Source organism: Morone saxatilis, unplaced genomic scaffold (assembly GCF_004916995.1).
Source record: "Morone saxatilis isolate NCDOM2014 unplaced genomic scaffold, NCSU_SB_2.0 Contig12, whole genome shotgun sequence".
NCBI lineage: Eukaryota > Metazoa > Chordata > Actinopteri > Moronidae > Morone > Morone saxatilis.
This window is the reverse complement of record NW_023339674.1, coordinates 11,946,576-11,972,511: the sequence shown is the minus strand read 5'-3', so window position 1 is coordinate 11,972,511 and position 25,936 is coordinate 11,946,576. Positions and strand designations below refer to the sequence as shown.

Sequence of the window (25,936 nt, the reverse complement as noted above, 5' to 3'; positions counted from 1 at the left end):
TGAATGCGTCTATTGTTTCAAATGATCTCTAAACTCAGAAAAACAATTAGTCCGAAAAACAAACCATAAAAATAAATTACTTTGACACACAGAAAAAAAATACTCCGAAAAACAAACCATAAAAAAATTACTCTGAAAAACAGAAATAAATTACTCCGAAAAAAAAAAAAAAATTACTCCGAAAAACAAACCACAAAAAATAAATTACTCAGAAAAACAGACAAAAAAATATTCAGAAAATCTGAAAAAATTACTCAGAAAAACCAACCATAAAAATAAAATACTCTGAAAAACACAAATAATTACTCAGAAAAAAATAAATAAATAAATGACTCTGAAAAACAGAAAGAAAAGAAAACTGAAAATCTGAAATAAATTACTCCGAAAAACAAACCAAAAGATAAATTTCCCAGTGAAAGCAATACGCTTCCGTAGGTTATTGACTGAGTATAAATAAATGAATTAACATTGTACTTTCATTTATTTACTTTACTGCATGACAGCCACAGTAATGTCCAAGGACCCCATTTGTTAACAGACAGAATGGCAAAAGAACTGATTCACGATAGACCGCCTTTAGAAAAGCCCGTCCATAAATCGCATACGTTCAATTAATCTACTCCCATAGTTCATTTTAAATAAGATAAAATCTTGCAAGACACTATCACAAATGTTTTAAGGTACTACGAATAGACGCGACCTACGAGGATACAATGGCTACTATTACATTTATGTGTATTTTTTCAAACAGGCTTAAAAGCGGCCAACCTGCTCGGAGGTCCTTGTACAACGGACTTGCGGTACCGGACAAAAAGAAGTTAGCAGCGGCTGCGTTTGGTTCCTCCGGTGTGCGTTTTCACATACTACAAGCCTTTTTATTCCCCTTATCTGCCTCAAACAGTCGCACGGATTTCCACCGTCGAACCAGGACCGTGGGGCTGAGGAGGGAATAAAGAGCCAATCATGATAACATCTGCCGGTAAGTCGTAGGAGAGTGTTTTTATTCTGCTAGCCGCCACTTTAGCTGAGTCACACAGCTAATGTAGGACTTGTCAGGTAGCCGCCGGCCGGTTTTAGCTCATAAATCCGCGAAAATACTCCTCGGGATGGAGTAGCCCTTTGAGATGTGTCATTGGTATAACTATGCGATGGTTTTATTAACTGCACGCCGGTTAAAATGTGTTATTTCGTTAGTAGTTAATGTAAGGTCAATGCTAACAGTCAGTAAAGTGTACAGGACTCCAGATATTTAAGCAGGTGTTCAAGTTCATGCTTGTGCAAACACACAGGAATGGTTTTTCATCTTGGAAATAAATAAAACACATGTTGGCATTAATATAATACTCGGATAATACTCACTGTCAGTGTAGTTTCTTTTCCTTGAAGCAAAACTTCGATCACTGACGCTGTTATTTCTGCTAACGTTACAATATGTTTGACACCTGCTTTTCTTTGTTAGTTATAGTGTCTGTCATTAAATATAGTTGTTGTCATAGTATTTGAATAACTCCACTTTAATTTGTGTTTTTATAATTGGGTAAACTTTTAAACAAGTGCTTGTAATGTCTCTTAATGAAGAAATGATTACGGACAAATGTTGTTTTTTTAAAGTAAGAGCAGTACTAATCCCTCATGTGTTATGTGTAAACATGTTAGATGTTAATCGTTTCCCCTACCATACTGTAGACTGCACTGGAATATAATATATGGCGAGTTGTGTTTTGTTTGGGATTTCAATGGTTGAAAAATGAAAGCATTATGAACTTTATGAATCAAGCAGCTCATCGTGTTTGTTTTTCTTCTCTCTTTTTTGTTTTAGCTGGAATTATTTCACTCCTTGATGAGGAGGAGCCACAGCTCAAGGTAAGGACTGGTTGCAGAGTGATAGACAGAATGGGAAGCTCTAATTTAATTTAACTTCTAATAATTTAATGTCAAACGCTAGTCAGAAGTATAGAGAGTACATGTAAGTGTGTTTTTACTTTCTTGTACAAGCGCACAGGTTTTAGGACACTGGCTCCTCTTTAAATCTTTCATAAGGCGCCAGTGGGAAAGCCTTCTGGCATACACTAACTTTAATTTCTGGAAGTGCTACAACGGCCCCCAAACACATTGATTAGTGTATTTTATGTCCTATTGAAAGAAAAAGTTGAAGGGTTGATGCTGACTGGGCCCATGAAGGAAGTCGTGTTCAAGGTGCAAATAGGGCTGCACACTTAATAAGTAAATATTATCGAAATTACAATATGTCCAAGTGCAATATCCACATTTCAGAAGCTGCAGTTTTTTGATAAAGGTAAAATGTTCCTCAAAACAGAATTATAATGAAGTACTGTCGAGATCAGATGTAAGAAAACATTTGTTTTCTTTGACCTCAACAAATGTCTTTTTATCATGACTTTAATTATTGTTTTGTTTTTTTGTGAAAATGAAAATTGGGATGTAGAAAAAATCATTCTGACTAATTGCGAATCATATCGTTTGCAGTATTTTAAAATATTTGCGATATGATTAGTGTTCACCATATTGTGCAGCTCTCGGCCCAAACTGTTGAAGTAATGCGTAAACTAAGCTGGATCTAATGTAAAGACACAGTTGCAGTGTGACAAAAGGTAAAAAAAATAAAATGTAAATTATGTCTCTGTAACATCTCTGTTTCACTTGCAGGAGTTTGCTCTTCACAAGTTGAACTTCATTGTGAATGACTTCTGGGCTGAGATTTCTGGATCAGTAGATAAAATGTAAGTACTGTTGATGAGCAGTAACTTCAGCTCCTTGTCTTCTTTCTTTGCTCACATTAGAGAGAAATGTTCAAAGTGTACTAGGAGTGTGACAAATTTACCTGCCTTACAAGTGGTGACACGTACAGTATTGACACACTAGATGCAGATGAAATGTGCCTCATGATGACCAGTAGAGTACTGACTGTTCTTCCAACGTGTATTATTGACTAGAAGGTTTCAGATCTCTGCATCCTTCCTAATTTCAGTTTGCCTCTTTGTGGCAGAAACTGCTCTGTGAGACCGAAAAGTTCATATAACTTCAGTAGAGATGGAAATGATCTCTCTGCTAGTGCGATTTTTTTAAATTCTTGCGTAACTATATGTTGTCCACTTCCAGCGAAGTCCTTTATGAGGATGAGACGTTTCGGAGCAGAGCCTTTGCTGCCCTGGTGGCCTCCAAGGTTTTCTACCACCTGGGAGCCTTCGAGGAATCTCTGAACTATGCTCTCGGTGCTGGAGAGCTCTTCAATGTCACAGATGACTCAGAATATGTGGAGACCATCATTGGTAAGTGAAACCAAAACAAGTTGTCATTTACTGGACTGCTTATTTAGTGATCATGTGGCATTTGTTTGGATACTGCTATGACTCTTATATAAAACAACTTAAATGGAAAAACTAAATTCTTACCTCCAGTTAACAAACCTACCAAGGTTTTCTGGTGGAGAAAGCCAGTGAATAACATGAATACAACATTGACTTGAATTACGTTGTTGAATTTAGTAGTCGAATTAACTTTTTTTTTCTTTTCTCTTAGCCAAATGCATTGACCATTACACCAAGCTGCGGGTGGAGAATGCTGAGCTGCCTGAGGATGAAGAGAAGAAAAGCATTGACCCACGCCTTGAGGGCATTGTCAACAAGATGTTCCTGCGTTGCCTAGACGATCACAAGTACAAGCAGGCCATTGGCATCGCCCTGGAGACGAGGCGACTTGACATGTTCGAGAAGACCATCTTAGAATCGGTGAGCCACTGTTGTCATTTACTTGAGATTAGTTTTTAAATAGCTCTACTAGCTTTAATGCTCACCGGAATAGCCCTAAGTCTCGTACAAGAGTCTAGCATACTTTGTATAATAATACCAAAACTTTGACAGAGCTTCATTTGATTCAAAAACAATAACTGTCTTGGTGACATTGACTAATTTCACAGTTCATAACTTGTACAGGTATAATTCTTACACAAATTGTTATTACTTCCTTGATAATGTTGATAATTGCTACTAGAGATGTCTCACTGTTCTTAAGGAAGAGCTTTGATGCAGGCATTTTATTTCTTAATGCAATGCAAAGCTATTTAATTGTCAAGTATTTACATTGTATTGAGTAACTTTAATGTACTTTAAGTGTGCGTTGTGCAGTGTATGGTCTAATTTTTTTTTTTTTACATAATCGGATCGGGACTCTGTATCAGCAGATATTCAATATTTAATGACTTGGATCGGATCAGGGGCTAAAAAACCTTCATCAGGACATTCCTAATTACTACTGTCTGCTACTTTCTCCTCAGACTGATGTGAGTGGCCTCCTTGCCTACAGCCTGAAGGTGTGCATGTCCCTGATGCAGAACAAGAAGTTCCGCAACGAGGTGCTGCGGGTGCTGGTCAAACTCTACATGAACTTGGAGAAGCCTGATTTCATCAATGTCTGCCAGGTAATCCACAAAAACACTTTATCTCCTAAAGTAACATAATAATGTAAAAAATACAATAAAAACATGTCCTTCAGACAGATTTGTTCTTAAAAGTTCACTTTTTAGTGCATTTTATATTATTATTATTATTATTATTATTATTATTATTATTAATAAGAATAATATTTATTGATTTATTTTAAAAAAAATTTACAGACACCTTGATTAGGACACTTTGTCGAAGTAGTAGTTGCTGCCACTAGTAATGGCAGTGCTTTTTGAACCAGTCATTCACTCTTAATTTGCTGTCTGGGAATTTAACATGTTCTTTTACACTTTGTACTTTTTAACTCACTTAATTCTTTGATTGCTTGCATTATTTGGTCATGGTTTTGAGGCTTATTCTGATGTTGATTTAATATAGACTTGGTTTCCTGTTAATTAGGTATACCTAGATAAAGATATAAAAAAAGAAACATCTTGACAACTATTGGTGTACTCCATGTACTATGCATAACAGTTGGAAGCAATGTTATATATTGATGATCAAACTGTGTCAGAAGCTAAAATCCCTCTCCAATATTTGTTTCTCCTCCCCTCTCTAGTGCCTGATATTCCTGGATGACCCGCAGGCTGTGAGTGACATCCTGGAGAAGCTAGTCAAGGAAGACAACCTGCTGATGGCCTATCAGATCTGCTTTGATCTGTATGAGAGCGCCAGCCAGCAGTTCCTCTCCTCTGTCATCCAGAACTTGCGAACCGTTGGAACACCTATCCCTGCAGTCCCCGGCTCGACAAATACAGGCACTGTGCCCACACCAGACAAAGACAGGTAGGCAGTGGAAGTGAATAAGAACACACCAATACATTGGCCGAAGCACTGCATCCTTTTCATGTTCACAAAGACTTAGGGACTGTTTCCTGATCATTTAAGCTTAAGAAAACATCTGTATAGGTTTTTTTTTTTTTTATGAGGGTATGAGTTTCTACCTAAGTAACCAAAAACTAGACAAGCATGGCAGGAAAATATTTCTCTAAATCTGTAAGTCGTCGGGAACAATGCATAACATTGAATTATCTCAGCTTGTGTCACGAACCCTGCCACTGATATGTTCAGTCAGGATATTTAGGATTTAACATAAATATATACATGTATAACTATAATATATGTGCATCTTATAGCCCATTAGGCCAACGACAGTGAATATATGGGAGATTTGGGGCTACTAACTGAAAATTGAGGCTTCTTTGAGTCACTGACAAAATTTATATCATAACATTCATAACATTGACAAGTTGTTTTTGGACCCTACAGTGATGCTATGGAGACAGATGAAAAGGCTGGCAGCTCTCCTGCTGGAAAGCCAGCAGAAACGGTAAGCTCTCTGGATTGTTTTGTACTGCAGCACTTTTGTTATAACAGGTGCTCGTAATTTTCTGGGTCTAAATAGAGCAACGTTGATTTGGGTTATCATCATATTTCTTCTGTGTTTTTGTAGAAAGATGAGCCTAAAGACCAGAATGCCAAGATGATCAAAATCCTAAGTGGAGAAATGGCCATTGAGCTGCATTTGCAGTTCCTAATCCGAAATAACAACACAGATCTAATGATCCTCAAAAACACAAAGGTAAGGTGGGCTAGTAATAAGATAAATTTTCTGAGAGAACATAATTTAATAAACTGTCGTGTACACGGTCAGATGAGCTGTAGATTGTGTCAAGCCACTGAACTCGCTGTCACAGCTTCCTCCTGAGATTTTATGGGTTTTTTTCTCTGTCACTCCAGGATGCAGTCCGAAATTCGGTGTGCCACACAGCAACAGTAATAGCCAACTCTTTCATGCACACAGGAACCACAAGTGACCAGTTCCTCAGGTAATTGTGCTGTGAGAAACAACTATTTCATAGATTGCAGAGATGAAGAAACAGATTTACTCCCAGTGACATTTTGACTACAGTTTTTGTTTGACCTTGCAGAGAAAACTTGGAGTGGCTTGCAAGAGCCACCAACTGGGCAAAATTCACAGCCACAGCAAGTCTGGGTGTCATCCACAAGGTACATTTATGTCACCATGATGATAATATATAATGGTATTTTAAAAAAAAACTGGAATGAATTTTAAATGAATTTTATTCCAGGTTCAATTTGACATGACTTGCTGTGTTTTTCAGGGTCATGAGAAAGAGGCTCTCCAGTTAATGGCCACCTACTTGCCCAAAGACACCTCTCCTGGCTCGGCCTACCAGGAGGGAGGAGGCCTGTACGCTCTGGGGCTCATTCATGCCAACCATGGCGGGGACATCATTGACTACCTTCTCAGTCAGCTCAAGAACGCCAGCAATGATGTACGTTTTTTGACGTTTACATTGAATGCTGGTTCCGTTTTGAGTAATAAAATAAGACAACACAAAAAGTATTGTGTCTTAGAAATAGAAGCCTCAGCTAGAAGTCTGTAGCTGAGACCTGCAGCTACTTTAAGTCATTGTTTCCGTTGGTTGATTTATGTACTAGTGTTCTGTCTCTCATAGTGTTTTCTTCTTCTATATCACAGATTGTCCGTCATGGTGGTGCCCTTGGCCTTGGTTTGGCTGCGTTGGGAACAGCAAGACAGGATGTTTATGACCTCTTGAAGTCCAACCTGTACCAGGATGATGCTGTTACTGGTGTGTAGGCCTTGGACATAATGGAAATGTTTTCTGAATTGCGGGGTGGATCATCAGTTTTTAACCCTCATTACTCTTCTCTTCCAAAAAAACATTCTTATTTTTGATTCCTGCTTGTGCTGATCTAATACAATACTTTCAAATAACAATCATATTTAGGTTCAAAGGAAATTATTATTCATTGTTAACAAATGAAAATTGTGTCTTATGTGTTCATCAACATATAAAAGAACAAAAAAAAGCCCTCCTGACAATATTATGTAACCTCTCAGGTGAAGCTGCAGGCCTGGCCCTGGGTCTGGTCATGCTGGGCTCCAAGTCAGCCCAGGCCATTGAGGACATGGTAGGTTATGCTCAAGAGACACAGCACGAGAAGATCTTGCGTGGTTTGGCAGTGGGAATTGCCCTGGTCATGTATGGGCGCATGGAGGAGGCCGATGCCCTCATTGAAAGCCTCTGCAGAGACAAGGTAAGGCTTAGATGTGATAGTAACAATACATATGGAGTGACATAGAGAGAAGGAAGTGGGGAGGGTATCAGTGTATTTTAGTAAGTTGTTGATCTCTATAAATTCGTTTTTCTATTTGTGTAATTCGTAGTTCCAGTGTTTGATGTACTCATACACACCCAGTTTGTGTGTATTTCATGTCACACGTGAGGCTTTTCCTCTGTACTTTGTGCCAGGAATGCTTCTGTAAGAGCTAAATGTGGGAAATGAGTCAAACTATGTTGATCGTAGTTGTGCATCCAGACACAAAGTCTCAAAGCTCTGCTTTCCTTCACTGTCTGATAGGACCCCATCCTGCGGCGCTCTGGTATGTATACAGTGGGCATGGCCTACTGCGGCTCCGGGAACAACAAGGCCATCCGACGCCTGCTACATGTCGCTGTGAGTGTTTCCTGTTCTGCCTTTTTCACAACACATTATTTAACTGAGTGGAAGACAGGTTTATCATGCTGGCAGTGAAGCAGATACCAACAGCCAGGGCTGCGCAACTGTAGCTGGCATCATAATTCAGATTAGTTTTCCTGTTTGTGCCTGAAGCTGTATAAAAGGTTTTGAATACATTTAGCTCAGTAATCTTGTTACAGGTTATTAGAACCACTTAAATTCACTGTGGGTCCTTTTTACATTACAGTAAATATTATATTATATATTATGACATTACAATTTAAAGATTTATTTATATTTCATGCAAATGCAGCATGCTTCAGAGGTGTAAACAACTTGGTGTCCTGTAGGTGGCAGCTCATCCAAGCTAAAATTATTAGATGCTGTGATAGTGGAGAATATTCCTCATACCGTGAGCCGTAAGGGAGATGCATCATAAAGGTTCATTACAGTCTCGGTATCAGTTTTGGTAATTTGCCTGCTTTTCTTCTCTTAATAAAGGTGAGTGATGTGAATGATGACGTCAGAAGGGCTGCTGTCGAGTCCATTGGATTCATCTTGTTCAGGTAAGGGCCAGACTAAATAACTTGAGCTATGAACACTGTTAACTTACTTTACATGCACCAGAGGCCTTTCTCTCTGGAGTCTCACAGTCTTGGCCAAAATTCTTCTATTATTTATTTATCTGCCTCTACACTAACACACACTGCTTTGTGTTAAGATGAAATTAAACACTGCATTTGTGCAGTCCATTTTGTCTAATAGCAATTTTATTAGACATTTACTTCTGAAATAGACTCCATTGTACAGTATTTAGTGTAATCTCCTAGGTTATAAAAGTGTTTATTGCAAATATGACATCGAAATATTTTTACTGTTTCCTGCTTTCCGTATGAAATGTAACTCTTAAATGTGTTTGTTCTTTTTTGATAAGAACCAGTAAAAACATTGGCATGTCTAAAACAAATGGTGATAATGCATGTACCTATGCACAGTGTAGGCATAACATTGCTTTGTGAACCATTGCAATCCCTCTGGTTGTTTTAAAAATGAAGCATTTGTTTTTTGTTGCCCTGGGTCGCTCTAATTTTTAGTTTTGTATTGCTGCAGAGCTGTAGTTGGACATTAACACCCTCTCTATGGTATGATGGAAGAATTTAGATGCACTGTTGTCTAGAATAACTTCCTGTTCTTCATGGAAGATATTCCTCTGTCAGAAGAAGCTGGACGTACTTTTCATTGTCACTCATACATTTTCTTCCCTGGCTATTTATAGGGATTCATCAGTCTTATGCAGAAAAGAATTTACCCATCACAGACCAGAGCAGTATTAAACAGACAGCCTAGCCAGTGCACAAATATCAGGGTGTACATTTTTAAGCCCAAAAAAGGCTATGTGATATTCTGTGATCAATTGGCCGCTAGATAAACTTTGTATAAATCTTCAGTGTTTAGAAAGTCTTCTGAACCAGAACAATTCAGTCCTCTTCTCCAACTTCCCACCCTAATGGCTCAAGGATAACTCCCTCTATTCCCCCAGCATACACAGGAAGACAGCTTTGATTTCAAATGTCTTAAGTCTCTGTTATTGTTTCAAAAGCAAGTTTCTCATTCTGGTAACAATGAAACAGGGTCCGTCCAGGTAAAGATAAAATGCTGACACACTCCAAACTCAGATCTCATATCTTGCCACATTAATCAAACACTGTCCATATTTTGTTAATTTGGTTTAATTTAACTGTTATTATTTGGATTTATTCTCGCTTACAATAAGTCTACAAACTGCAATTAAACATAAAGGTAAAAAAAACTGCTTAGTACGCTGTCCCACAGTGCCCTTACTTGCAGTTATTCCAGTATTTGCTGATCTTTTAAGTCTGTCTAATTTAGACTGTTTATCTGGCTGTCTGTTGTGTTTTGGTCCATATTAGTTCATGAAAAACAGCGTTGCTTGCTGATAAAATGAAAGTAGTGTAGAAGTTGACAGAAAAAGAATATGAATGCTCAGAACTGCTTTGGTTTTTTCTTTCAGTTCAGCAACACAAAATATTTTATTGAACACATTTAGGTTTCCATTTAATCTGGACTTTTTTCTTTCTAATATACATATTTTATTTGGAAACCTTTTTAACATATCAAAACATCAGGTTCCAATACACATACAAGAGTGCTTTCCAAAGGTCCAGCTAATACAATAGGTATCATTTCAAGAGTGCAATGCATTATATGTGTCAGATGCAGAAGAAATTTGAAAGGTAGAGTTGTCTTAGCAAAATATAAGCATATGGTCTGAGATGGTTTACAGCATATTCAGATAGCCCAAGTTAAAAGGGTCAGCATAGGAGTATATTGTTTACTGCATTCACATAGAGTTTTCAGGTTATCATTATGTCTTCACTCCTCACATTTTTGTCTGTTTTCCTTAATTTTGTCGACTTTTGCCTTTTCATAGAGGATATCCTCTGTTGTTTTTTTTGACCTGTTACAGGTCATCTCAGGGCTACAACGTTTGAGAATTCAAACTCTATTCTGGTACACTATGAACTGTCTTTGAGAATTCACATTGTTGATATGGCCTGTTGTAAAGGCCCATTGAGTAATATTTTGACCAACCGGAGGAGTTTGACTTGTGATTAGTGTTTTGTATGTTTCTGAAATGATCATAAGTAAAAAATATTGCCTTGTTTTGCTTTTGTTAAAACATTATGGATGTAAAAAAAACATTAGATGACAACAACAGGTTAGATTTTGTTGTTGTGTAGTGCACAATGAGCACTGACATTAAATGATTTCTCAATCAAATTAGGAGTAACAGCAGATTCCAATCATGCGTTTGTGAATATTTGTTGCACCATGAATCTGATCCATGTCAAGTTCTCCCTTTTTTAATTAATTTGTCTGGTATCTCTATACACAGCTAACATGTTCCTCCTGCTTACCACCTTCATTTTCAGTCAGAATCATTGTGTCTAACACAACACCACTGGATGACTGTACAGGTACTTGCCGGCACCTCAGTGGACTTTGGTAGCTAACTGCTCCGATTCCATTCGTCATTCCTCGCTTCATGAACAGTTTAGAGTTTTCTGCCATGGAAGATCTGAATGAAATCCGGGTAAAGGTCCGATCTGTATGTGACGCCCCTGAGGGCCTTCCTGACTTGTGACTGGCACAGTTTTTGTAATTACAGGTCATGTAACGCGTAAATGCTTGTCTGAAAGTTTTGTTGAATAGGGTGTAGACCAGTGGGTTGATTCCGGATGACACGTAACCCACCCAAACAAAGATCTCCATGAGGCGGGCAATTACACGAACATCACAGCTGGTGCATAGCACAGAGGTGATATTGGTAATGAAGAAAGGGCACCACATGACTACAAACAGGAGGAAGACGATGCCTAACACCTTTGAGGCTCGCTGCTCATTGCTCAGAGTCTGCATTGACCTCTTGCCCATTGTTGACATTCTCCGAAAGGACATGTCATCTCCTGTAGGAGAGTTTGTTGTGCATACATTTGGTTTTTCTTGCATCCTGGGAAGTCTGCCATCCAGCATGTTCAGTTGTTTAGCTTGAGGTGGAGTCACAGCTTGTTCCCTTTGAAAAACTGTGGATACTGTTGGGTAGCTAAAGCGCTGAGTCACCCTTGACCTGAGCAAATAAACCTTTTTGCGCAACACCTGGACTGTAAGAAGGTAGATGACCATCATGATGGTCAGAGGGATGAAGAATGCCACCAAGGAGCCAAACATGATAAACTCTCGGAAGGTGTCGGTTTTCAGCAGGCATGTGTGGTTACTGTTAAAGGTGACGTTGTTGGTAATGTTGTTGTTAGGATGGTAGTCCTTAAGCCCCTTAATCGGAATCGGGATTGCAATACCTACAAAAATTACAAGAATAGTTAGTACTATCAAAACAAGATATTTCTGTGTTTAATTTATTATTAAATGAGTATGGTAGTAGAAATAGAACAATATTTGTTTTTAATGAAAGTATAATGTCAGGAATAACAAGGCAACTTGTAATTGCATGATTTCTTTGTTTATTTTTATTTTTTTAAATCAAGTAAACTAATCACCCAGTCCCACTTAAACTGAACACCACTATACAGTCGCAGTAAAAACTCTGCTGTCAGCAGTGTTAACTGCTGCTCCCTTCATTCCATCTGATCTTCTGGCTTTGATCAAGAAATGAAGCTCAAATGAAACCGAACCCGTCAGCCAAATGACTATGCTTTTAGTGGTCTGAGTACTGGGCACTGAACAGTAATGCCTCTGTGAATTCTGCCAAGTACGTACGCTCTGTTGTTACACACAATGGCCAGAAGCTACTTTTTAGTTTGTTACTGTAAAGCTAAAATAGGTTGACAACACTGTAATATTCTTTCATAAAGAAGACTAGCAAACAGCTACACCAACCCCTCTGCGAATGCTTTCTATTCCTAAAACTTACATTCTTAAAATGGTAAAGCACCTTTTCACCCAGGGGCCCATTCATGGTCTGTGCAAGCTTGTGGCCTTCTGCTCTTTATATTTGGTACTGTACCATCCTTCCTTCAGCTTGCATTCATTGTGGTGGCGTTATTTTTTTTACACCTAACAATAAACCGCAAAAATAATGCTTCTTGTTTTAGATGCACAAGCCACATTACGCTTTGGACAAACTACAGTTTCTCAAGAAAATTTACATGGTTGTTGTCCCCATAGGGCATTGTCCCATATCCTTCTCAAATACACTTTAATGTATCTGCTTTTATTGCATCTGGCAAATATTTAATATTTATCAACCAGGTCTGCCATGGATCTAATATCACGAAATCAGACTGTTCGTGAGAAACACCTTTTATCGAAGTGAAGACTAACAGTTAAGCATTTATGGAAATCTGAATTGATATGCTTACAAATGGATATGAGCCACACCAGTGCAATCTTCACCATCGCTTTGGCTCTGGATTTGTACTGGCTGTGTTGGATTGGCTTCTTGATGGCAATGTAGCGATCCAGTGAAATGGCGCATAGGTGCATGATGGATGCGGTAGAAAACAGCACGTCAAGGAACAGCCAAATGGGGCAGAGGGGCTCCGGAAGAGGCCAGTCAGAGTCTAAAAAGAAGATTAGAAGGAAATTAGTCCAGTAAGATTATAAATTGTTACAGTTAGTAACTCCCCATAATGTACTTGGTTGGTGGTATAACCCATTTTCATTCCAAAAAGAATTTGGTCTTGCACTCTACCAGTTATGGGAGATGTACCACAACGGCAAAGGATTAAAAGTAGCACTCATGCAAAAGATTAGTGTTTGTTTATCTCTGTGAGGAATGACTTTACTGGAAAAAGAAGGGTTCACCGAGTGTTTATGGAGCTAAAAGCTCTTTATGTAGATGTGCTGGAGACTATGCTCAACAGTAGTGTTTATTTTCAGTTCCAGGCATAAAATTGGCAAGTAATTGTTCTGGCTTTTGTCCTGTCACCCATTAACATTGCAAAAGACTGTTGGAAATATTCCTTTACAGAATTTTCTTTTGTTATGCCACCCCCCCTTCTTTTCCCTGCACCACTTTCTTGTCACACTTGGGGGAATTTTTGAGTCATAGTTTTGATGAGGTTTCATCTGGAAGGCTTATTCATTGACAAATACTTCACTTTTTCTCAAAGTAGACCCTCTGTACCTGTTTGGTGATGTGTTTAGTCCCATGCCAAATTCAATAAACAGTGTAGCTTGCAGGTTCTAAGTAGCTGTAGAGGGGAAAATATTTTTATTTTGTTTAATTGAATTAACAAACTGAGTAAACTTTGGAGAGCCCTCTGCAATTGTCCCTTTGTCTGTTACACATACAAATTTAACTTTTTCTGTATTGGAGCAACTGAGTTTTTGTTAGTTTCATAATCTTGTGTTAAAGGGATAATGTCACCATAACCCTCTATCCATGTCTGTACCACTTGTAAAAACCTTATAATTGGTGCAGAAAAGAAGCCCCCAACACAAGTTTCTTGTGTTTACGCATTTGAGAACATGCAGTAAGGAAAGAAAAACAGCAACTCTGCTTTATTGTTGTGGTTTTTATAGTTTGCCTTTGGCTGTGGTCAATCCCTTCCATAGGACAAGACTCATCCACACAGTTAATTAAATTTTTATTTTATTTCTTTGTTGTTACTCAGAACAAGGTTATATTATATGCATAAAAGTCAGAATTGTTATATTATAGATAACTTCAGTTAGGAATGGGTTCAAGTCATCAAGGAAAACTAATATACATCTAGTTGTCTGTCTTTATTTTAAATTGTGTTTCATAGATATTTTCTTTTCTTTGTGGCTCGTGTTTAATCAGCCAAAACTAATCATATGAACGCATAGTACAAAAAAATCCTGACCCACAGCTTTAAAAAAAAAGGATAATAGAATAGAGACGTAGTGAAAATGTATATTTAATATGGCTACCAGAGAAACTTTGACTCAGTTGGCAGTGTAATGTGTTGAAAGAAGATGCCTGGCAGGTGTGACAAGCAACACCAAATCATGTGTCCTCTAAGAAATTCTTCCTGACTTTGTGCTATATTTTAAGTTTACAACAGTGTCTATTCACATAGTTCACATTATAAACAAGCAGATCCATAAAATTTTTCAAGGTGTTCCCTGTATGCTTTGAATTCATCTGCCCAGCAGATGTGGAACATGACTGGTTGTCTTTACAGGTGTAACTGTAATCTAGTCACATTCTTGTCTTGTTCTTTCAGGTTTAAATTGAAGCTTTTTCAACTTTGTACACCCTTTCATGAATACTGAATACTGAATGCTCTGTGGCCTCGCAATTAGCTTATCCTTTACCTATACCTATAACTCTGCCAGCCCCATGCAGTAGTTTTTGCTGTACCAGGCACAGAGCTGTTCTGCTTGTACAGGCAGTATAAATCTTCGGTAGTCTTTGGCTCATTAGTTCATTCTTTATTAGTTCTGTTGTTATGAACATTAATAATGTCTTTTCTGCAAAAACCTAGCCTACAAATGTGAGAAATGTTATTCACTCCCCTGACCAGTTGGTGTCAGTTCAGCATACCTAGAGAGCAGCCACCCACACACACAACTTCCATCAGTCATTAGTTCCATGTTTTACCTGTAAGACCCACATTTGAATGCCTTTGATTTATCTGTGATGTAAAAACATCAGATTTCCACACAGTCAGAGAAAGTTAAAGTGTGCGACCTCCCTGGTAAATGTTCATTTATAAAATCCTAGCTCACCAGGGAGTGCCTTGACTGCTGACAGCCAAACAGGTAATCATACTGGTGGATTTTTAAGCATGCATGAAATGCTTTCACACCTCCTGCATTGTATATCAACCTATGGGTTTTGACTTTTTATCAGAGCCTTAGATAAAACCTTCAATCTGAATGTGGACAGCATGTAGACAGACGTAGATAGATTCATTGTATGGCACTTATATAGCCTATACATTAAGATCAAATAGACAAAAGCAGCATCTGTACCAGTTTGACTCTTTGCCTTTCAATGTAACATATCTAGTTGTCGTGCAAAATGTGATGACGTGTGTGTTTGTGTCTGTGTGTGTGAGAGGGGAGTGAGAGAAAGAGACATAATTATGATCTGGCTTATTATCCTCCAATTGAATTAACTGACAATAATGCCTTGGCTAATGGCCATAGCTCTGTATTTGCCTTAAAACATCGAGAATATGAGTCTTAATCAGTTCCTATGCAGCTGTATTTACACAGCACTGTCACTGGAATTAAAAAGAAACCTTTTCATTAGCATTTATTCCTATGGGTAATGATCCCCTTGACCAGTAGTTCAGTCATAGCTGTGCAACTGCTATCATATCACTGCCAGAGGAAGAGGATGTTTATTGTCCACCATCTCTTGTTATATTTCATCTAGAATAATTTGTTTAAAGACAATCACGATTGTATCTAGTGTTTTGGTCGCAAACTATTTTTATCCTCCTTAGAAAGCCTGTTTTTCTTTGGAGGCTAGTAGTCTGAAAAGTAAATGGTTTCCCCATGAAAATGAGGGGGCTTTCCTCCTTCTCAAATGTTTGTAGCTTGTTATGCCTTCACCCCACAGACACACACTCTTACACTCACTTTACATCATTGTTGTTCTGAAAACTTGTTAGTAATGGTTTTCAAACTGGTCAGCCGATAGGGATTAAACACTTAAAACCAAGCTAGGTATAACGGTAAAGGCATTCATCATTTGGGTTATTTCATTAGAAGGAATTCATTTTCACATTGAGCAAGGACCTGTTTTTCTCTGTAGGGTCATGTATTTATTGCTTTTGTATTACAGTTTTGTGGCAGACTATCAGGTTTTTAAACACAAAGCTCAATGCTAAACTTACTGTAGAGAACAGTGACAAGGGCAATGGGCATCACAAGGAGTCCCACCAACAGATCAGCCACAGCAAGCGACATCAGAAAGTAGTTGGTGGCGTTCTGCAGCTTTCTTTCGAGTGACACAGCAAGAATGACCAGAATGTTTCCTCCAATCGTCGGGATGATGACCATGACAATAAGCAGGGCAGCCCATTTCAGCTGAACCCCAGGCGCTTCTCCTGACTGTAAGCTGTTGGCCTCTTGTGGAGCCGCGACTGCTTGAGACATGGTGCTGCAGAGGTCACAGCAGGCCTTAGCGTGGGTCGGGGCTCTGATCTTTCTGGTGTTGGACACTCGGTCAGCATGGTCACTGGGTCCCACAGGCAAGGACACAGGGTAGGGCTGGTTAGTGCACAGGATGCTTCATCCCTTGTGCAGTGTACAAACCAAAATGAATATCTGCTAGATCCACTGCTTGGAGGGGAAAAAGAAAACCAAAAAAAAAGGGGTCCAACACTGAACTCCAATTCTGGCAATAATCCCAACACAATTAGTATTTCCACAGTGAGATGTTAGCAGGGGTCCTCACTTTCCCAGGCAGTTGATACTCTTGTCATCCACTGGGTCCACTTAAAAGAACAAACAGGTTTGTTAAAGGAACAGCAGTACCTTGAACCAGCTTTAATTTGTCTAAATCATGGAATAATAATGAAACATTTATTCTAAAAAAAGAGTAGGGTATTTTCTTTGTGGTGACATAATTGTTTCTACATTATAGCAAATAAATGTACAGAGGAAAAATAGCTATAAAAAATATATAATTCAATAATTGTTTTTTTTAATCAAAATCTATACATTAATGCGTATAAGGTTTGAATTTTTTTAAATTCAGATATTTAATTTTTACATTGTGACAGTTTCTTGATGTTTAAAAACAAAAATAAGGTATTAAAATGATTTAAAAACCTCCCAAGTCGGTTTAGATGAACAACACATGACTTCTCTCACTCTTACTACCTAAGCCTACAAAGATGTACACGACTATAGATTACACAAAATCAAACTTGATTAATATTTAAAAAAAAAAAAAAAACAGACTGGTATGATTGTATTTTGCAAAAGTTTCTTACCTGCTCCTGGAGGTAACGTGTCTGTACATTTGAGTTCCTTGTTGACGTTCAAGTATTTTTTCCAAGCCGCTACGTCTTAACTTTCATAAACACTAAAGCTGCACTGCTCTCCCAGCACAAAATATTGCTTACTGTCCAATGCATTTCAGTCTTAGCACACCTCTTAGTTTAATCTTCTTCAAAATCTCATCTATTAAAAGTCATCTTTATATCATCTTTATATTTCCACCTTCCCCAAATACGAACCTGACAGAGAATGCCCTCCCTCAGCGGCAAAACCTAAATCTGTCTCTGTCTGAAGCAGTCCATGAAGTGGAATTTGTTTTGCTTCCACATGTTGGAGGAACCCCCAGTCTTGCTTCGCATCACCTACCGCGATCACAGGTTTAAAACTTTCAGATGTTGTGGCTCCTCTGCCTCTCTGCCATTCCCACTCGCTGCCTCTTGTTCACAGCCTGTGATCAGATCGCACTCTCTCCCGTCTTGCTCGCTCTCCCACTCTTCCCCTCCCTTCTCTCCGTCTTGCCTATGAGTCAGACTCTGTACGAAACAGATGAATGTCTTCGTACTGGCAACATGCCAGTGGTTCTGGGAGGTAATTTCCCTCAACACAGCCGTCCCACTGTTTATATTTGTCACTTTCTGTTCTCTCCTCCTTTCAGTGCTTGCAGGGGTGGGGGATGTAGTAGTAGTGGTGGTGTATGGGGTGAAGCCTTCTGTGTGGTAAGGGGCTCAAAAATTTTACTTGTACCCTATCGTTTTTCTTTTCATCCTCCATGGGTTCACATTTTTAGTCTGAGAAAGTAATTTAAATACGATTCTGTTTTTTCTTTCTAGAAAATTAAGTTTGAAATTTAGACCATATTTGTTTTTTCATTTGATCTACCTGCCTCAAGTCAAAAAGTGTTTTCTGTGCGTACTCATTGTTATGCTTTTAAAAGCAGATGTAAGACATTAAAGGACATGGATATATGGGATCCCTGTTACAGTAACCAGATAATGAGTGATTCTTCTCTTCACAAGTAAATTTGACAAGTATAGCCAGTAACCCCCCCCACATCTGTGCACCCTTAGGAATCCCAGCAAAAAACAGTCCGTAACCAAATGTTAAGCTGAAACATGTTCCCTAATTCTCTTTCGGGTGCCAGTAGCTTTTAAAGATAGTCTGTCCTGTACGGGCTTCTTTTGTAACCTGACTGCCAGATGGTTTATTATGTTACAATTTGTGATAGCTGGTGTTAAAAACTAGACTTAAAGCAGACCCTCTGTGATCACTGGAAAATGCAGGTAACAGTTTAAGGTGTGCTGCTAGCACTTTTGACATTTGACATTTTCTAATCATACCCCAACTTGCGTGATCAGATTGCAGCCATATCAGATTTACAAAGTGTGCACACTTTGGAACGTCCGTAGCTGTCAGCAGTTATTGTACTAACTTTTAGTATCAAGTTGTGATTTGTTATTTTATTTACAAATTTGCATAACTAAAAAACTAGTTCCCTTGTTGGTAGTCACAGTGTCTGTCTTATTTTCTCCTTTCCAGACATTTGATGATTTCAATTTAAGTGTTAACTATAAAAGCCATACAACCTCTTGGCTTGTTTAATACAACGTTGTCCAGGTACTTTCATTATGCATTTGGGTAAGTGGTTATAATGGACAGGAAACAAGCTAATGAGATCTGCTCTTTTACAGTGCGACTGAATTAGTAACTGCTGCAATCACATTTCATGTGGCAAAATCTGCCTATAATTTGTTCAACTAAGCAGTATTTCTGCTTCTTTCAATGATCTTTTAATGTGCGTGTTACTTCCCAGGACATTGCCTGGGACTTGTAGACAGGGAGTTATTAAGTTGCAGCTGTATCAGCCTTTTGTCACTCACCCCATAATAAATGTGAGACATGCACATATGGTCATACAGTACATTAACCAGCCAAGTAAAAGCCTAGGGCAAGTAAATATTTCTAATTTGGCACGTATGGCCAATAAACTCTTAAAGCATATAATGTTTTACAAGGATCTGAGTACAGGAGCTGCACTGTGCACTTCTGAAGGCTTCAGTGTCTTTGTGAATGAGATGGCTATCTTTTCCTAAAGAATTACCAATGGATTTTGTTAGATCCAAAGTCCAAAGCAGGCTGAATGTGTTTGTAAGCCTTGTTACGTGTAATCAACTTTAGTCCATCACACAGGCTTGAAATACAGACGTCATTGCTTCTATGCCTTTTCAGACTCAACAATGCTAGATATCGATTTCTTCTTTCCGTCTGACTTCTTCCATTTTGCCGGTTGTGGAAGGTGATTTAGCCAACTATCTTCTACTTTTGAAAATGGTGAAAAGGCTCCAGATTAAATAATTTGAAAAAGCCACAGGAAAGTTTTCTCAAGTTACGCTTTAATCTACCGTAGTCCCCTATCAATTTCATGAATTAGGTCTCAGTGTCTAGCTATTACAAAAGAAACTTCAACTTTTGATGGCCAGCTTAATACTTTTCCATGCTATAATGGACAGACACCAGTGTGTGTTTGCTTCAAAAGCAGGTATAGGTATAAACATAAGGTTTTAAATAGACCCGGTGATCGCTATCAGCCAATACTACTTCTAGTGATCGGAGCAGCCTTAGTAGGTGAAATTGCAAGTTGATCTAGATCTTGATAATCCTCATGAGCTGAGCTTCTAATATCAAACAGAGTAGAGATCATCAATATAGTGGCATGTTCTCAAAGCATCCACAGGACTAAACACAAAACAGAGGGAAGATTATCACTTATTTAGACATCACTTTCAGGACTTTGAGGCAATTCATTGATTCAAATCAGATGGATAAATGAAGAATGAGAGACTCTGATATCTTGGCCACCTTCTATACTTTCATGCGCTTCTGAGAGGTCAACATAATATAACCATAGCTCTCACAATAATGCAACGTTTACTGTTTCTTACCTTGCTGTATTTTAACTTTTATTTGATTTCTATTATCTGGTTCTTTCCAATAAAATCTAATCTAGTAAAAGTAGCTGCTTAAGCTGTCATGCCAAAAGTAATTTTGCTTATGAACTGACAGTTGTATTAAATACTTATTTTTACTATTTATTTATATTTTGAATTTATGACTTACTTTTAGTGTTTATTTTCAGTATTGTCTGTTTAATTTCTTAATGTTGTACTACTTGGCAAATACACAAACTTAAACCAGCTGAGGTCGAGCCACAGCTAGGTGATTTATCTATCTCTTTTTCCTTTCTCCTTTCTTTAATCCGATCAATGAGCTTTTAGTTCAGTGTAAGCAACTGCAGCAGCCTGAGCCCCTTCACTTGCTGTGTTGTTGGGACAGTGATAAGTGCTGCTGATTACAAAACTGGTTTTAGACTTTGTTCTTATCTTTTCTTATTTATTTATTTTTTGACTGACTCACTCCAAGTAGCAGTTTCGGGCAAACCAAACATTTTTTTGTCATCTGTCAGATCAAATTTTTGGTTAAAAAACCATAGATGTTTTTCATCCTTTTTCTTTCTTTCAAATTGAATATCTCTGATGGACCAATTCAATACGATCCGCAACACTACACTGGACTATTAAATCTTGTGAATGTGTTTGTTGAAATCGGGAAACCAGCACATTGGTGCTTGGTATTTTCCCCTGGTGACAGAAACCTAATGCGACGAGACTCCACATTAGTGTTAGTCATCTGGCATGTACTGATTGAAGATCATCTCATTATGACTTAAGTGTTCTCCCCATACTTAAGGCCTCCAATTTAGACTCATCAGGTTAACTTGAAGGACCTAATAATTGCGTGTGGTCCTTATCTTGACAACCCTTTGTCTCATGATACTTTTGTCAAGTAGTCAACAGGACATAAAGTGGAGTGGTCTGTGACTCATATCTGTATGCCGTTTAAGTGCTTGTTTTTTTTGTTAATATTATAATCCCATTATCTTGGCTATTTCAACTGAATGTAATTAATAAAAAAATCATATAGATGCCTTCTATGCACATTTTAATTAACACCCCTTAACGTTCACTTCATTTGGCAAAGAAACAGTTTATACAAGAAGTGGAAAAAAGTCCTGATGAGCCACAGCCTTTGCAATTGTATCTTGAGCCAAAGATTTGGCTGAAATGGTTTGGCTCCGTTATTTCTATTCTTTTTATTCCACAACAGCACCACTGGAGAAAATGCACAAGGACTTGGAGGTTTTTCAAAAAGATAAATCAAAGCCCCGCATTTCATATCCAAGCTCTTTCACTTTTCTTTCTCTCTGCACTTTGTTTAGCTCTGACTCAGAAAACTTGAATTTTCTAACCACCTCTCACTGAGTTCTGCTATTACATGGATATCATGTAGGCGCTTCCTGAATACAGAAGGAATAACAGTAAGCATATAGATAGGTGAATGCACCTGTGGAATCAAAAATAATGGTGTTCATGACCCTTTGTGCCATGTTATACAAATTGCCACAGATTCTAGACTTTTGAAAGGTGACCCAAATGAGCGTTCCCCATCAGCCATCTCAAGATGACTACAAGGGTTACCCACCCTGTATATAAGCATTACATTAATGCACTCCTGTTTCCTGTACAGTTTTCTTTTCTTATCTTTATTTATTTATATTTTATTTTTGTGTGATTTTTTTTTTTTTTTTTTTTTTTTATATTTTATGCACCAAGACGAATTCCTCGTGTGTAAAAACGTATTTGGCAATAAACGTGATTCTGATTCTGATGGTTCATGTGGCTCTTTTGCTCAAGGCCTCAGAGCACTTTTCCATTAAATGGAACAAATGTCCTCATCCATCATTTAGGTGCCGATTTTGGTCTGAATATTATTGTGGGCATCAATTCTAAATTCTGCACATCTTTTTCCACAGTCAAACAATAGTTGCAATTTCCCAAAAATGATATTGAAGGTCCAGTGTGTAACATTAAGGAAGATTTATTTAAAGAAATGGAAAATGGTATTCATAGGTATGTTTTCATTAGTGTAAAATCACCTGAAAATAAAAACATGTTTTGGTTAGAATGAGCTGTTTTTATCCACAAAGAGAGTGGGTCCTCTTTTTCTATGGAGTCCACCATGTTGAACCGCCATGTTTCATTCTTTCACACACCAAACACTGGCTCTGAATAGCGCTCTAGATCCTACACGCCTGGAAGGCTGAGCTGTTTACAAATGGTTGCAAACTGCAACTATACCACTGGATGTCACTGAAGCCTACACACTGGTCCTTTTAACACCTAAACTGGTTTATTTTTTTTTATAGTTCTGTACAGTGCTCTTGAGTTTCATCAATGGGTGAAATTAGGTCCACACACACTCCTGCTCTTTTCCTCAGGGCTGTCTTTATAATGGTTAACTACAAGAGTTTCTGCTTGACTCACCCTTAAATTCTCTCTTTCTCTCTGTGTCTCATTTTAGGACCCCTGAGCAGTGTCCCAGTGTGGTGTCTCTTCTGTCAGAGAGCTACAACCCTCATGTGCGTTGTGGAGCTGCCATGGCTCTGGGCATCTGCTGTGCTGGGACAGGAAACAAGGTGAGTGCCTCCTCTAAATCCCCCTCCTTTCTAACTTAAAACACAGTCACCTTACCTAACCTTTTTCATTTATAGTGTTGAGCTGCTGTTATAGAAATTCATTCAATAATCAGGAATGATTTTAGGCCTTTGAAACGTGCAACAATGTTTGACATTTATTAAATATATTAAAAGTGTGGTGGTGGTGGTGGTTCTCTCTCTGGTTAGATAAAGGAGATAAAGCCCCCCTCTATACAAGGGGCGGGAACCATATGGACCAAACCTCACCATCGTATTACATATACCTCAATCATATTACCACACATAGGTTTTGTAGTTATCTCAGTTCCAAGATGTAAATAATGAGTACTAGTTTAAGAGAAGTCTGAGCTTGCTTCTGTTGGGATTGGTGCTCATAACTGGAATTAATGTTCTTCGTTAAGACTGTGTACAAGAAAAGCTTAGATAGCATTTTTTCAACCACTCTCTCGATGTCCTCATTTATCCCATGTACTTTCTTTGCCTTGGCGTAACGTGTGCGTCACTGATGCAAAGATTATATATGCTGCACAAAGGGTTTTTCTTAAAACCGAAGGCTCCTTTTGTGCGGCTCATCTTAGATGAGCGAGTACAGACTTGTGTTCTTTATCCACTGCAGAAGTTGGAGAAGTTGTCAGATGTAATGATGCCACAAGAACTTAGAAAATGGGTGTAATATTGCTCTAAAACCGAGCTGTTATCCCAAGTTGATCTTACAAGATTTATTTTAAACCTTTAAAGCCAAGTGCAACAACCATTGTCTTGGTTACTGTATATAGTGATTAAAACAAAAGTAAACAGCTATTTTACTTGTAATCTTTTGAAATTTGCTTTAATTTTCATTGAAAGTCAGCACTGAGCTCAAATTGTAGAACTTCTTGGGAGATTTGGTCCAATTTGGCACACAGTCACCAGGCTGTACCCTGTCATTGTGTTTGGGTTCATTGAGGTCTGACAAGGAGAGTGAAGAAGACAGAAGTTAGGGTGCTGCCAGATCCCGAGTTGTCTAACTATGTGGGCTGATAAGTCTCAGGTGGCAGAGTCATGGCTCATTGCATCCTGAGCCCTGAAGCCCTAAAGTGAATGTTTTGGACAAGATCAGGCCGAGGCATGCTACTGAGCTGATCAGCTCCAAAGATCCGCTGCTTGGTTTTTCCAGAATAAAACCTCAAGCACATTAGGTCCTTACTGAGAAAAATGATGATGTGGCAAGAGAAGTGGGTCACCTATTTAGAGGGAGCACATTCCTTTGCCATCATTTGCACACCTTGAGCTTTGGATATTTTTACTGGACTGATGTTCCTGATCTGTTTTTATACGTAAAAGGAAAACCTGCACAGAAAGGCTGATCTTTTCTGTTATCAGTTTGTTTCATGCTGATTTGTGCGATTATTGAAAATCTTAAATGCAATTGTTTAGTGAATTGGATGGAAGCATTGTTCACCAAGAAAAAGAGCCAGTGTTTCAGAATACTGTTATATGATACAGTTTTATAAATATGTATGAAAATGGAAATTATGTCGTGGTAAAGTGTGTTCTGCACTGTTTTGAGTTTATTTACATAAGCTTCTAGCCATTTTTTTCCAAATTGAATCTCCATTTAAAGTTTAACTCATGCTGAGGTACAAGCCTGAAGAAAACAGTCCACCACTGTACATGGATTAAGAGGATCTGAAGCAACCACATTATGTGTAGACCTGCTCTGCTGATTGGTCCTGACAGTAAATACCCTCAATTAAACCACCCGACAACCTATCAGGAACAGGATGTGGTCGACTGGTGTTGGCTTTACACTCTTGACATATCATCCCGGTACACGACTGTCTCGGCCAGCTGAGCCGAGAGCACTGATGAAACATGGTTTATTTTACCTCCACTGTCATCATCCGAGTTTGTTTCTCTTTGCTCGGCGGAGCTGACACCTCCCTCTGAGTCTGGTGGTGTGAGTTACAGCCATTACAGAAGAGTGCAGAAATAAAAGGAGAAGAAAGGTGGTCCTCCTTTATTTTTTCATTCAGAGTGATCATGGGAGGAAACTGAAGGAGGCGGGCTTGTTGTCACTGTTACTCAGTTGTCCCGAGCAACCAGATATGGATGACGCTAATGTCATTAATTTGTGTGGTCTGGTTGCCTCTGCTGATAATCCCTTTTCCTGTATTTAACCAAACAAACGTGCCCCGGTTGCACTGTTCTTCTCTGGAAGGGAATGGCAAGATATAGAAAAAGTCCAAATTTCCCTTCTCATTAAAAGAGGTCATTATTCCATCTTTTGTAAAGCAATACTAAACAAATAATCTTATAACAATCAATTTGTCAACTTCACCTTCAAGAATCTGGTCCTTATGTTTTCCTGATGTACATGGGAAAGTTGGGAAGTCATTTGATTACTTTTTATTTTATTTTTTTTACATAAAGCCATTTCCAAATCATTTTAATATGATTAGCAATTCATTGTTGCCTCATTTGGCAGTACATATGGCAGTAGATGATTATTTACAAGCCCCATAAAGTTTGTGCAGCTTGAAAATACATGTTTGCTAGAAGTGCTCTCACAGTAAAACAATCACAAAAGGCAGGTAGCCCAGCTTGTTTCTCTGATAACTTAAGATTCATACATCAGATCACTAAAGTCCTTTATACGGTTAAATTATATAGTTGAGAATGACCAAGATCTAAAAAGTGTATTGTAAAAATGGTACTTAAAACTTGATAACGTTAATTTATGACAACCACACTGACGCATGTGCAAAGGAGATATGAGTTGTTTTTAGACATTTTAATGCGCAAATGTTACATATTATAGCCTTAACTTAAGCAATATTACCAACTTTTCTGTTATGCCTTTTCCTACACAGGAGGCCATCAATCTGCTGGAGCCCATGACCAACGACCCAGTAAATTATGTGAGACAAGGTGCACTCATTGCCTCTGCCCTCATCATGATCCAGCA

The 25,936-nt window shown here is 38.3% G+C and overlaps 2 protein-coding genes across 2 annotated transcripts in view; one reads left to right on the top strand and one right to left on the bottom strand.

Moving 5' to 3' along the window:
* Window positions 1–779: 779 nt before the first annotated feature.
* Window positions 780–25,936, top strand: part of psmd1 (proteasome 26S subunit, non-ATPase 1) — a gene marked incomplete in the record, with an annotated part of 40,508 nt that continues 15,351 nt past the window's right edge. The window contains 18 exon segments of the mRNA XM_035653332.1: window positions 780–979; window positions 1,820–1,863; window positions 2,668–2,741; window positions 3,121–3,290; window positions 3,541–3,749; window positions 4,295–4,438; window positions 5,023–5,249; window positions 5,733–5,793; window positions 5,917–6,045; window positions 6,204–6,292; window positions 6,395–6,473; window positions 6,590–6,763; window positions 6,970–7,081; window positions 7,354–7,550; window positions 7,875–7,970; window positions 8,475–8,539; window positions 22,854–22,968; window positions 25,842–25,936. Of these exon segments, the coding sequence (XP_035509225.1) occupies window positions 964–979; window positions 1,820–1,863; window positions 2,668–2,741; window positions 3,121–3,290; window positions 3,541–3,749; window positions 4,295–4,438; window positions 5,023–5,249; window positions 5,733–5,793; window positions 5,917–6,045; window positions 6,204–6,292; window positions 6,395–6,473; window positions 6,590–6,763; window positions 6,970–7,081; window positions 7,354–7,550; window positions 7,875–7,970; window positions 8,475–8,539; window positions 22,854–22,968; window positions 25,842–25,936 (2,096 nt within the window).
* htr2b (5-hydroxytryptamine (serotonin) receptor 2B, G protein-coupled) lies at window positions 10,442–20,055 on the bottom strand. Its single transcript, XM_035653333.1, has 4 exons — window positions 17,432–20,055; window positions 16,328–16,930; window positions 12,872–13,072; window positions 10,442–11,851 (listed from the first exon to the last, which is right to left on the bottom strand). Exons 2-4 carry the CDS (start codon window positions 16,587–16,589, stop codon window positions 10,881–10,883), a joined length of 1,434 nt encoding a protein of 477 aa, XP_035509226.1. The 5' UTR covers window positions 16,590–16,930; window positions 17,432–20,055; the 3' UTR covers window positions 10,442–10,880.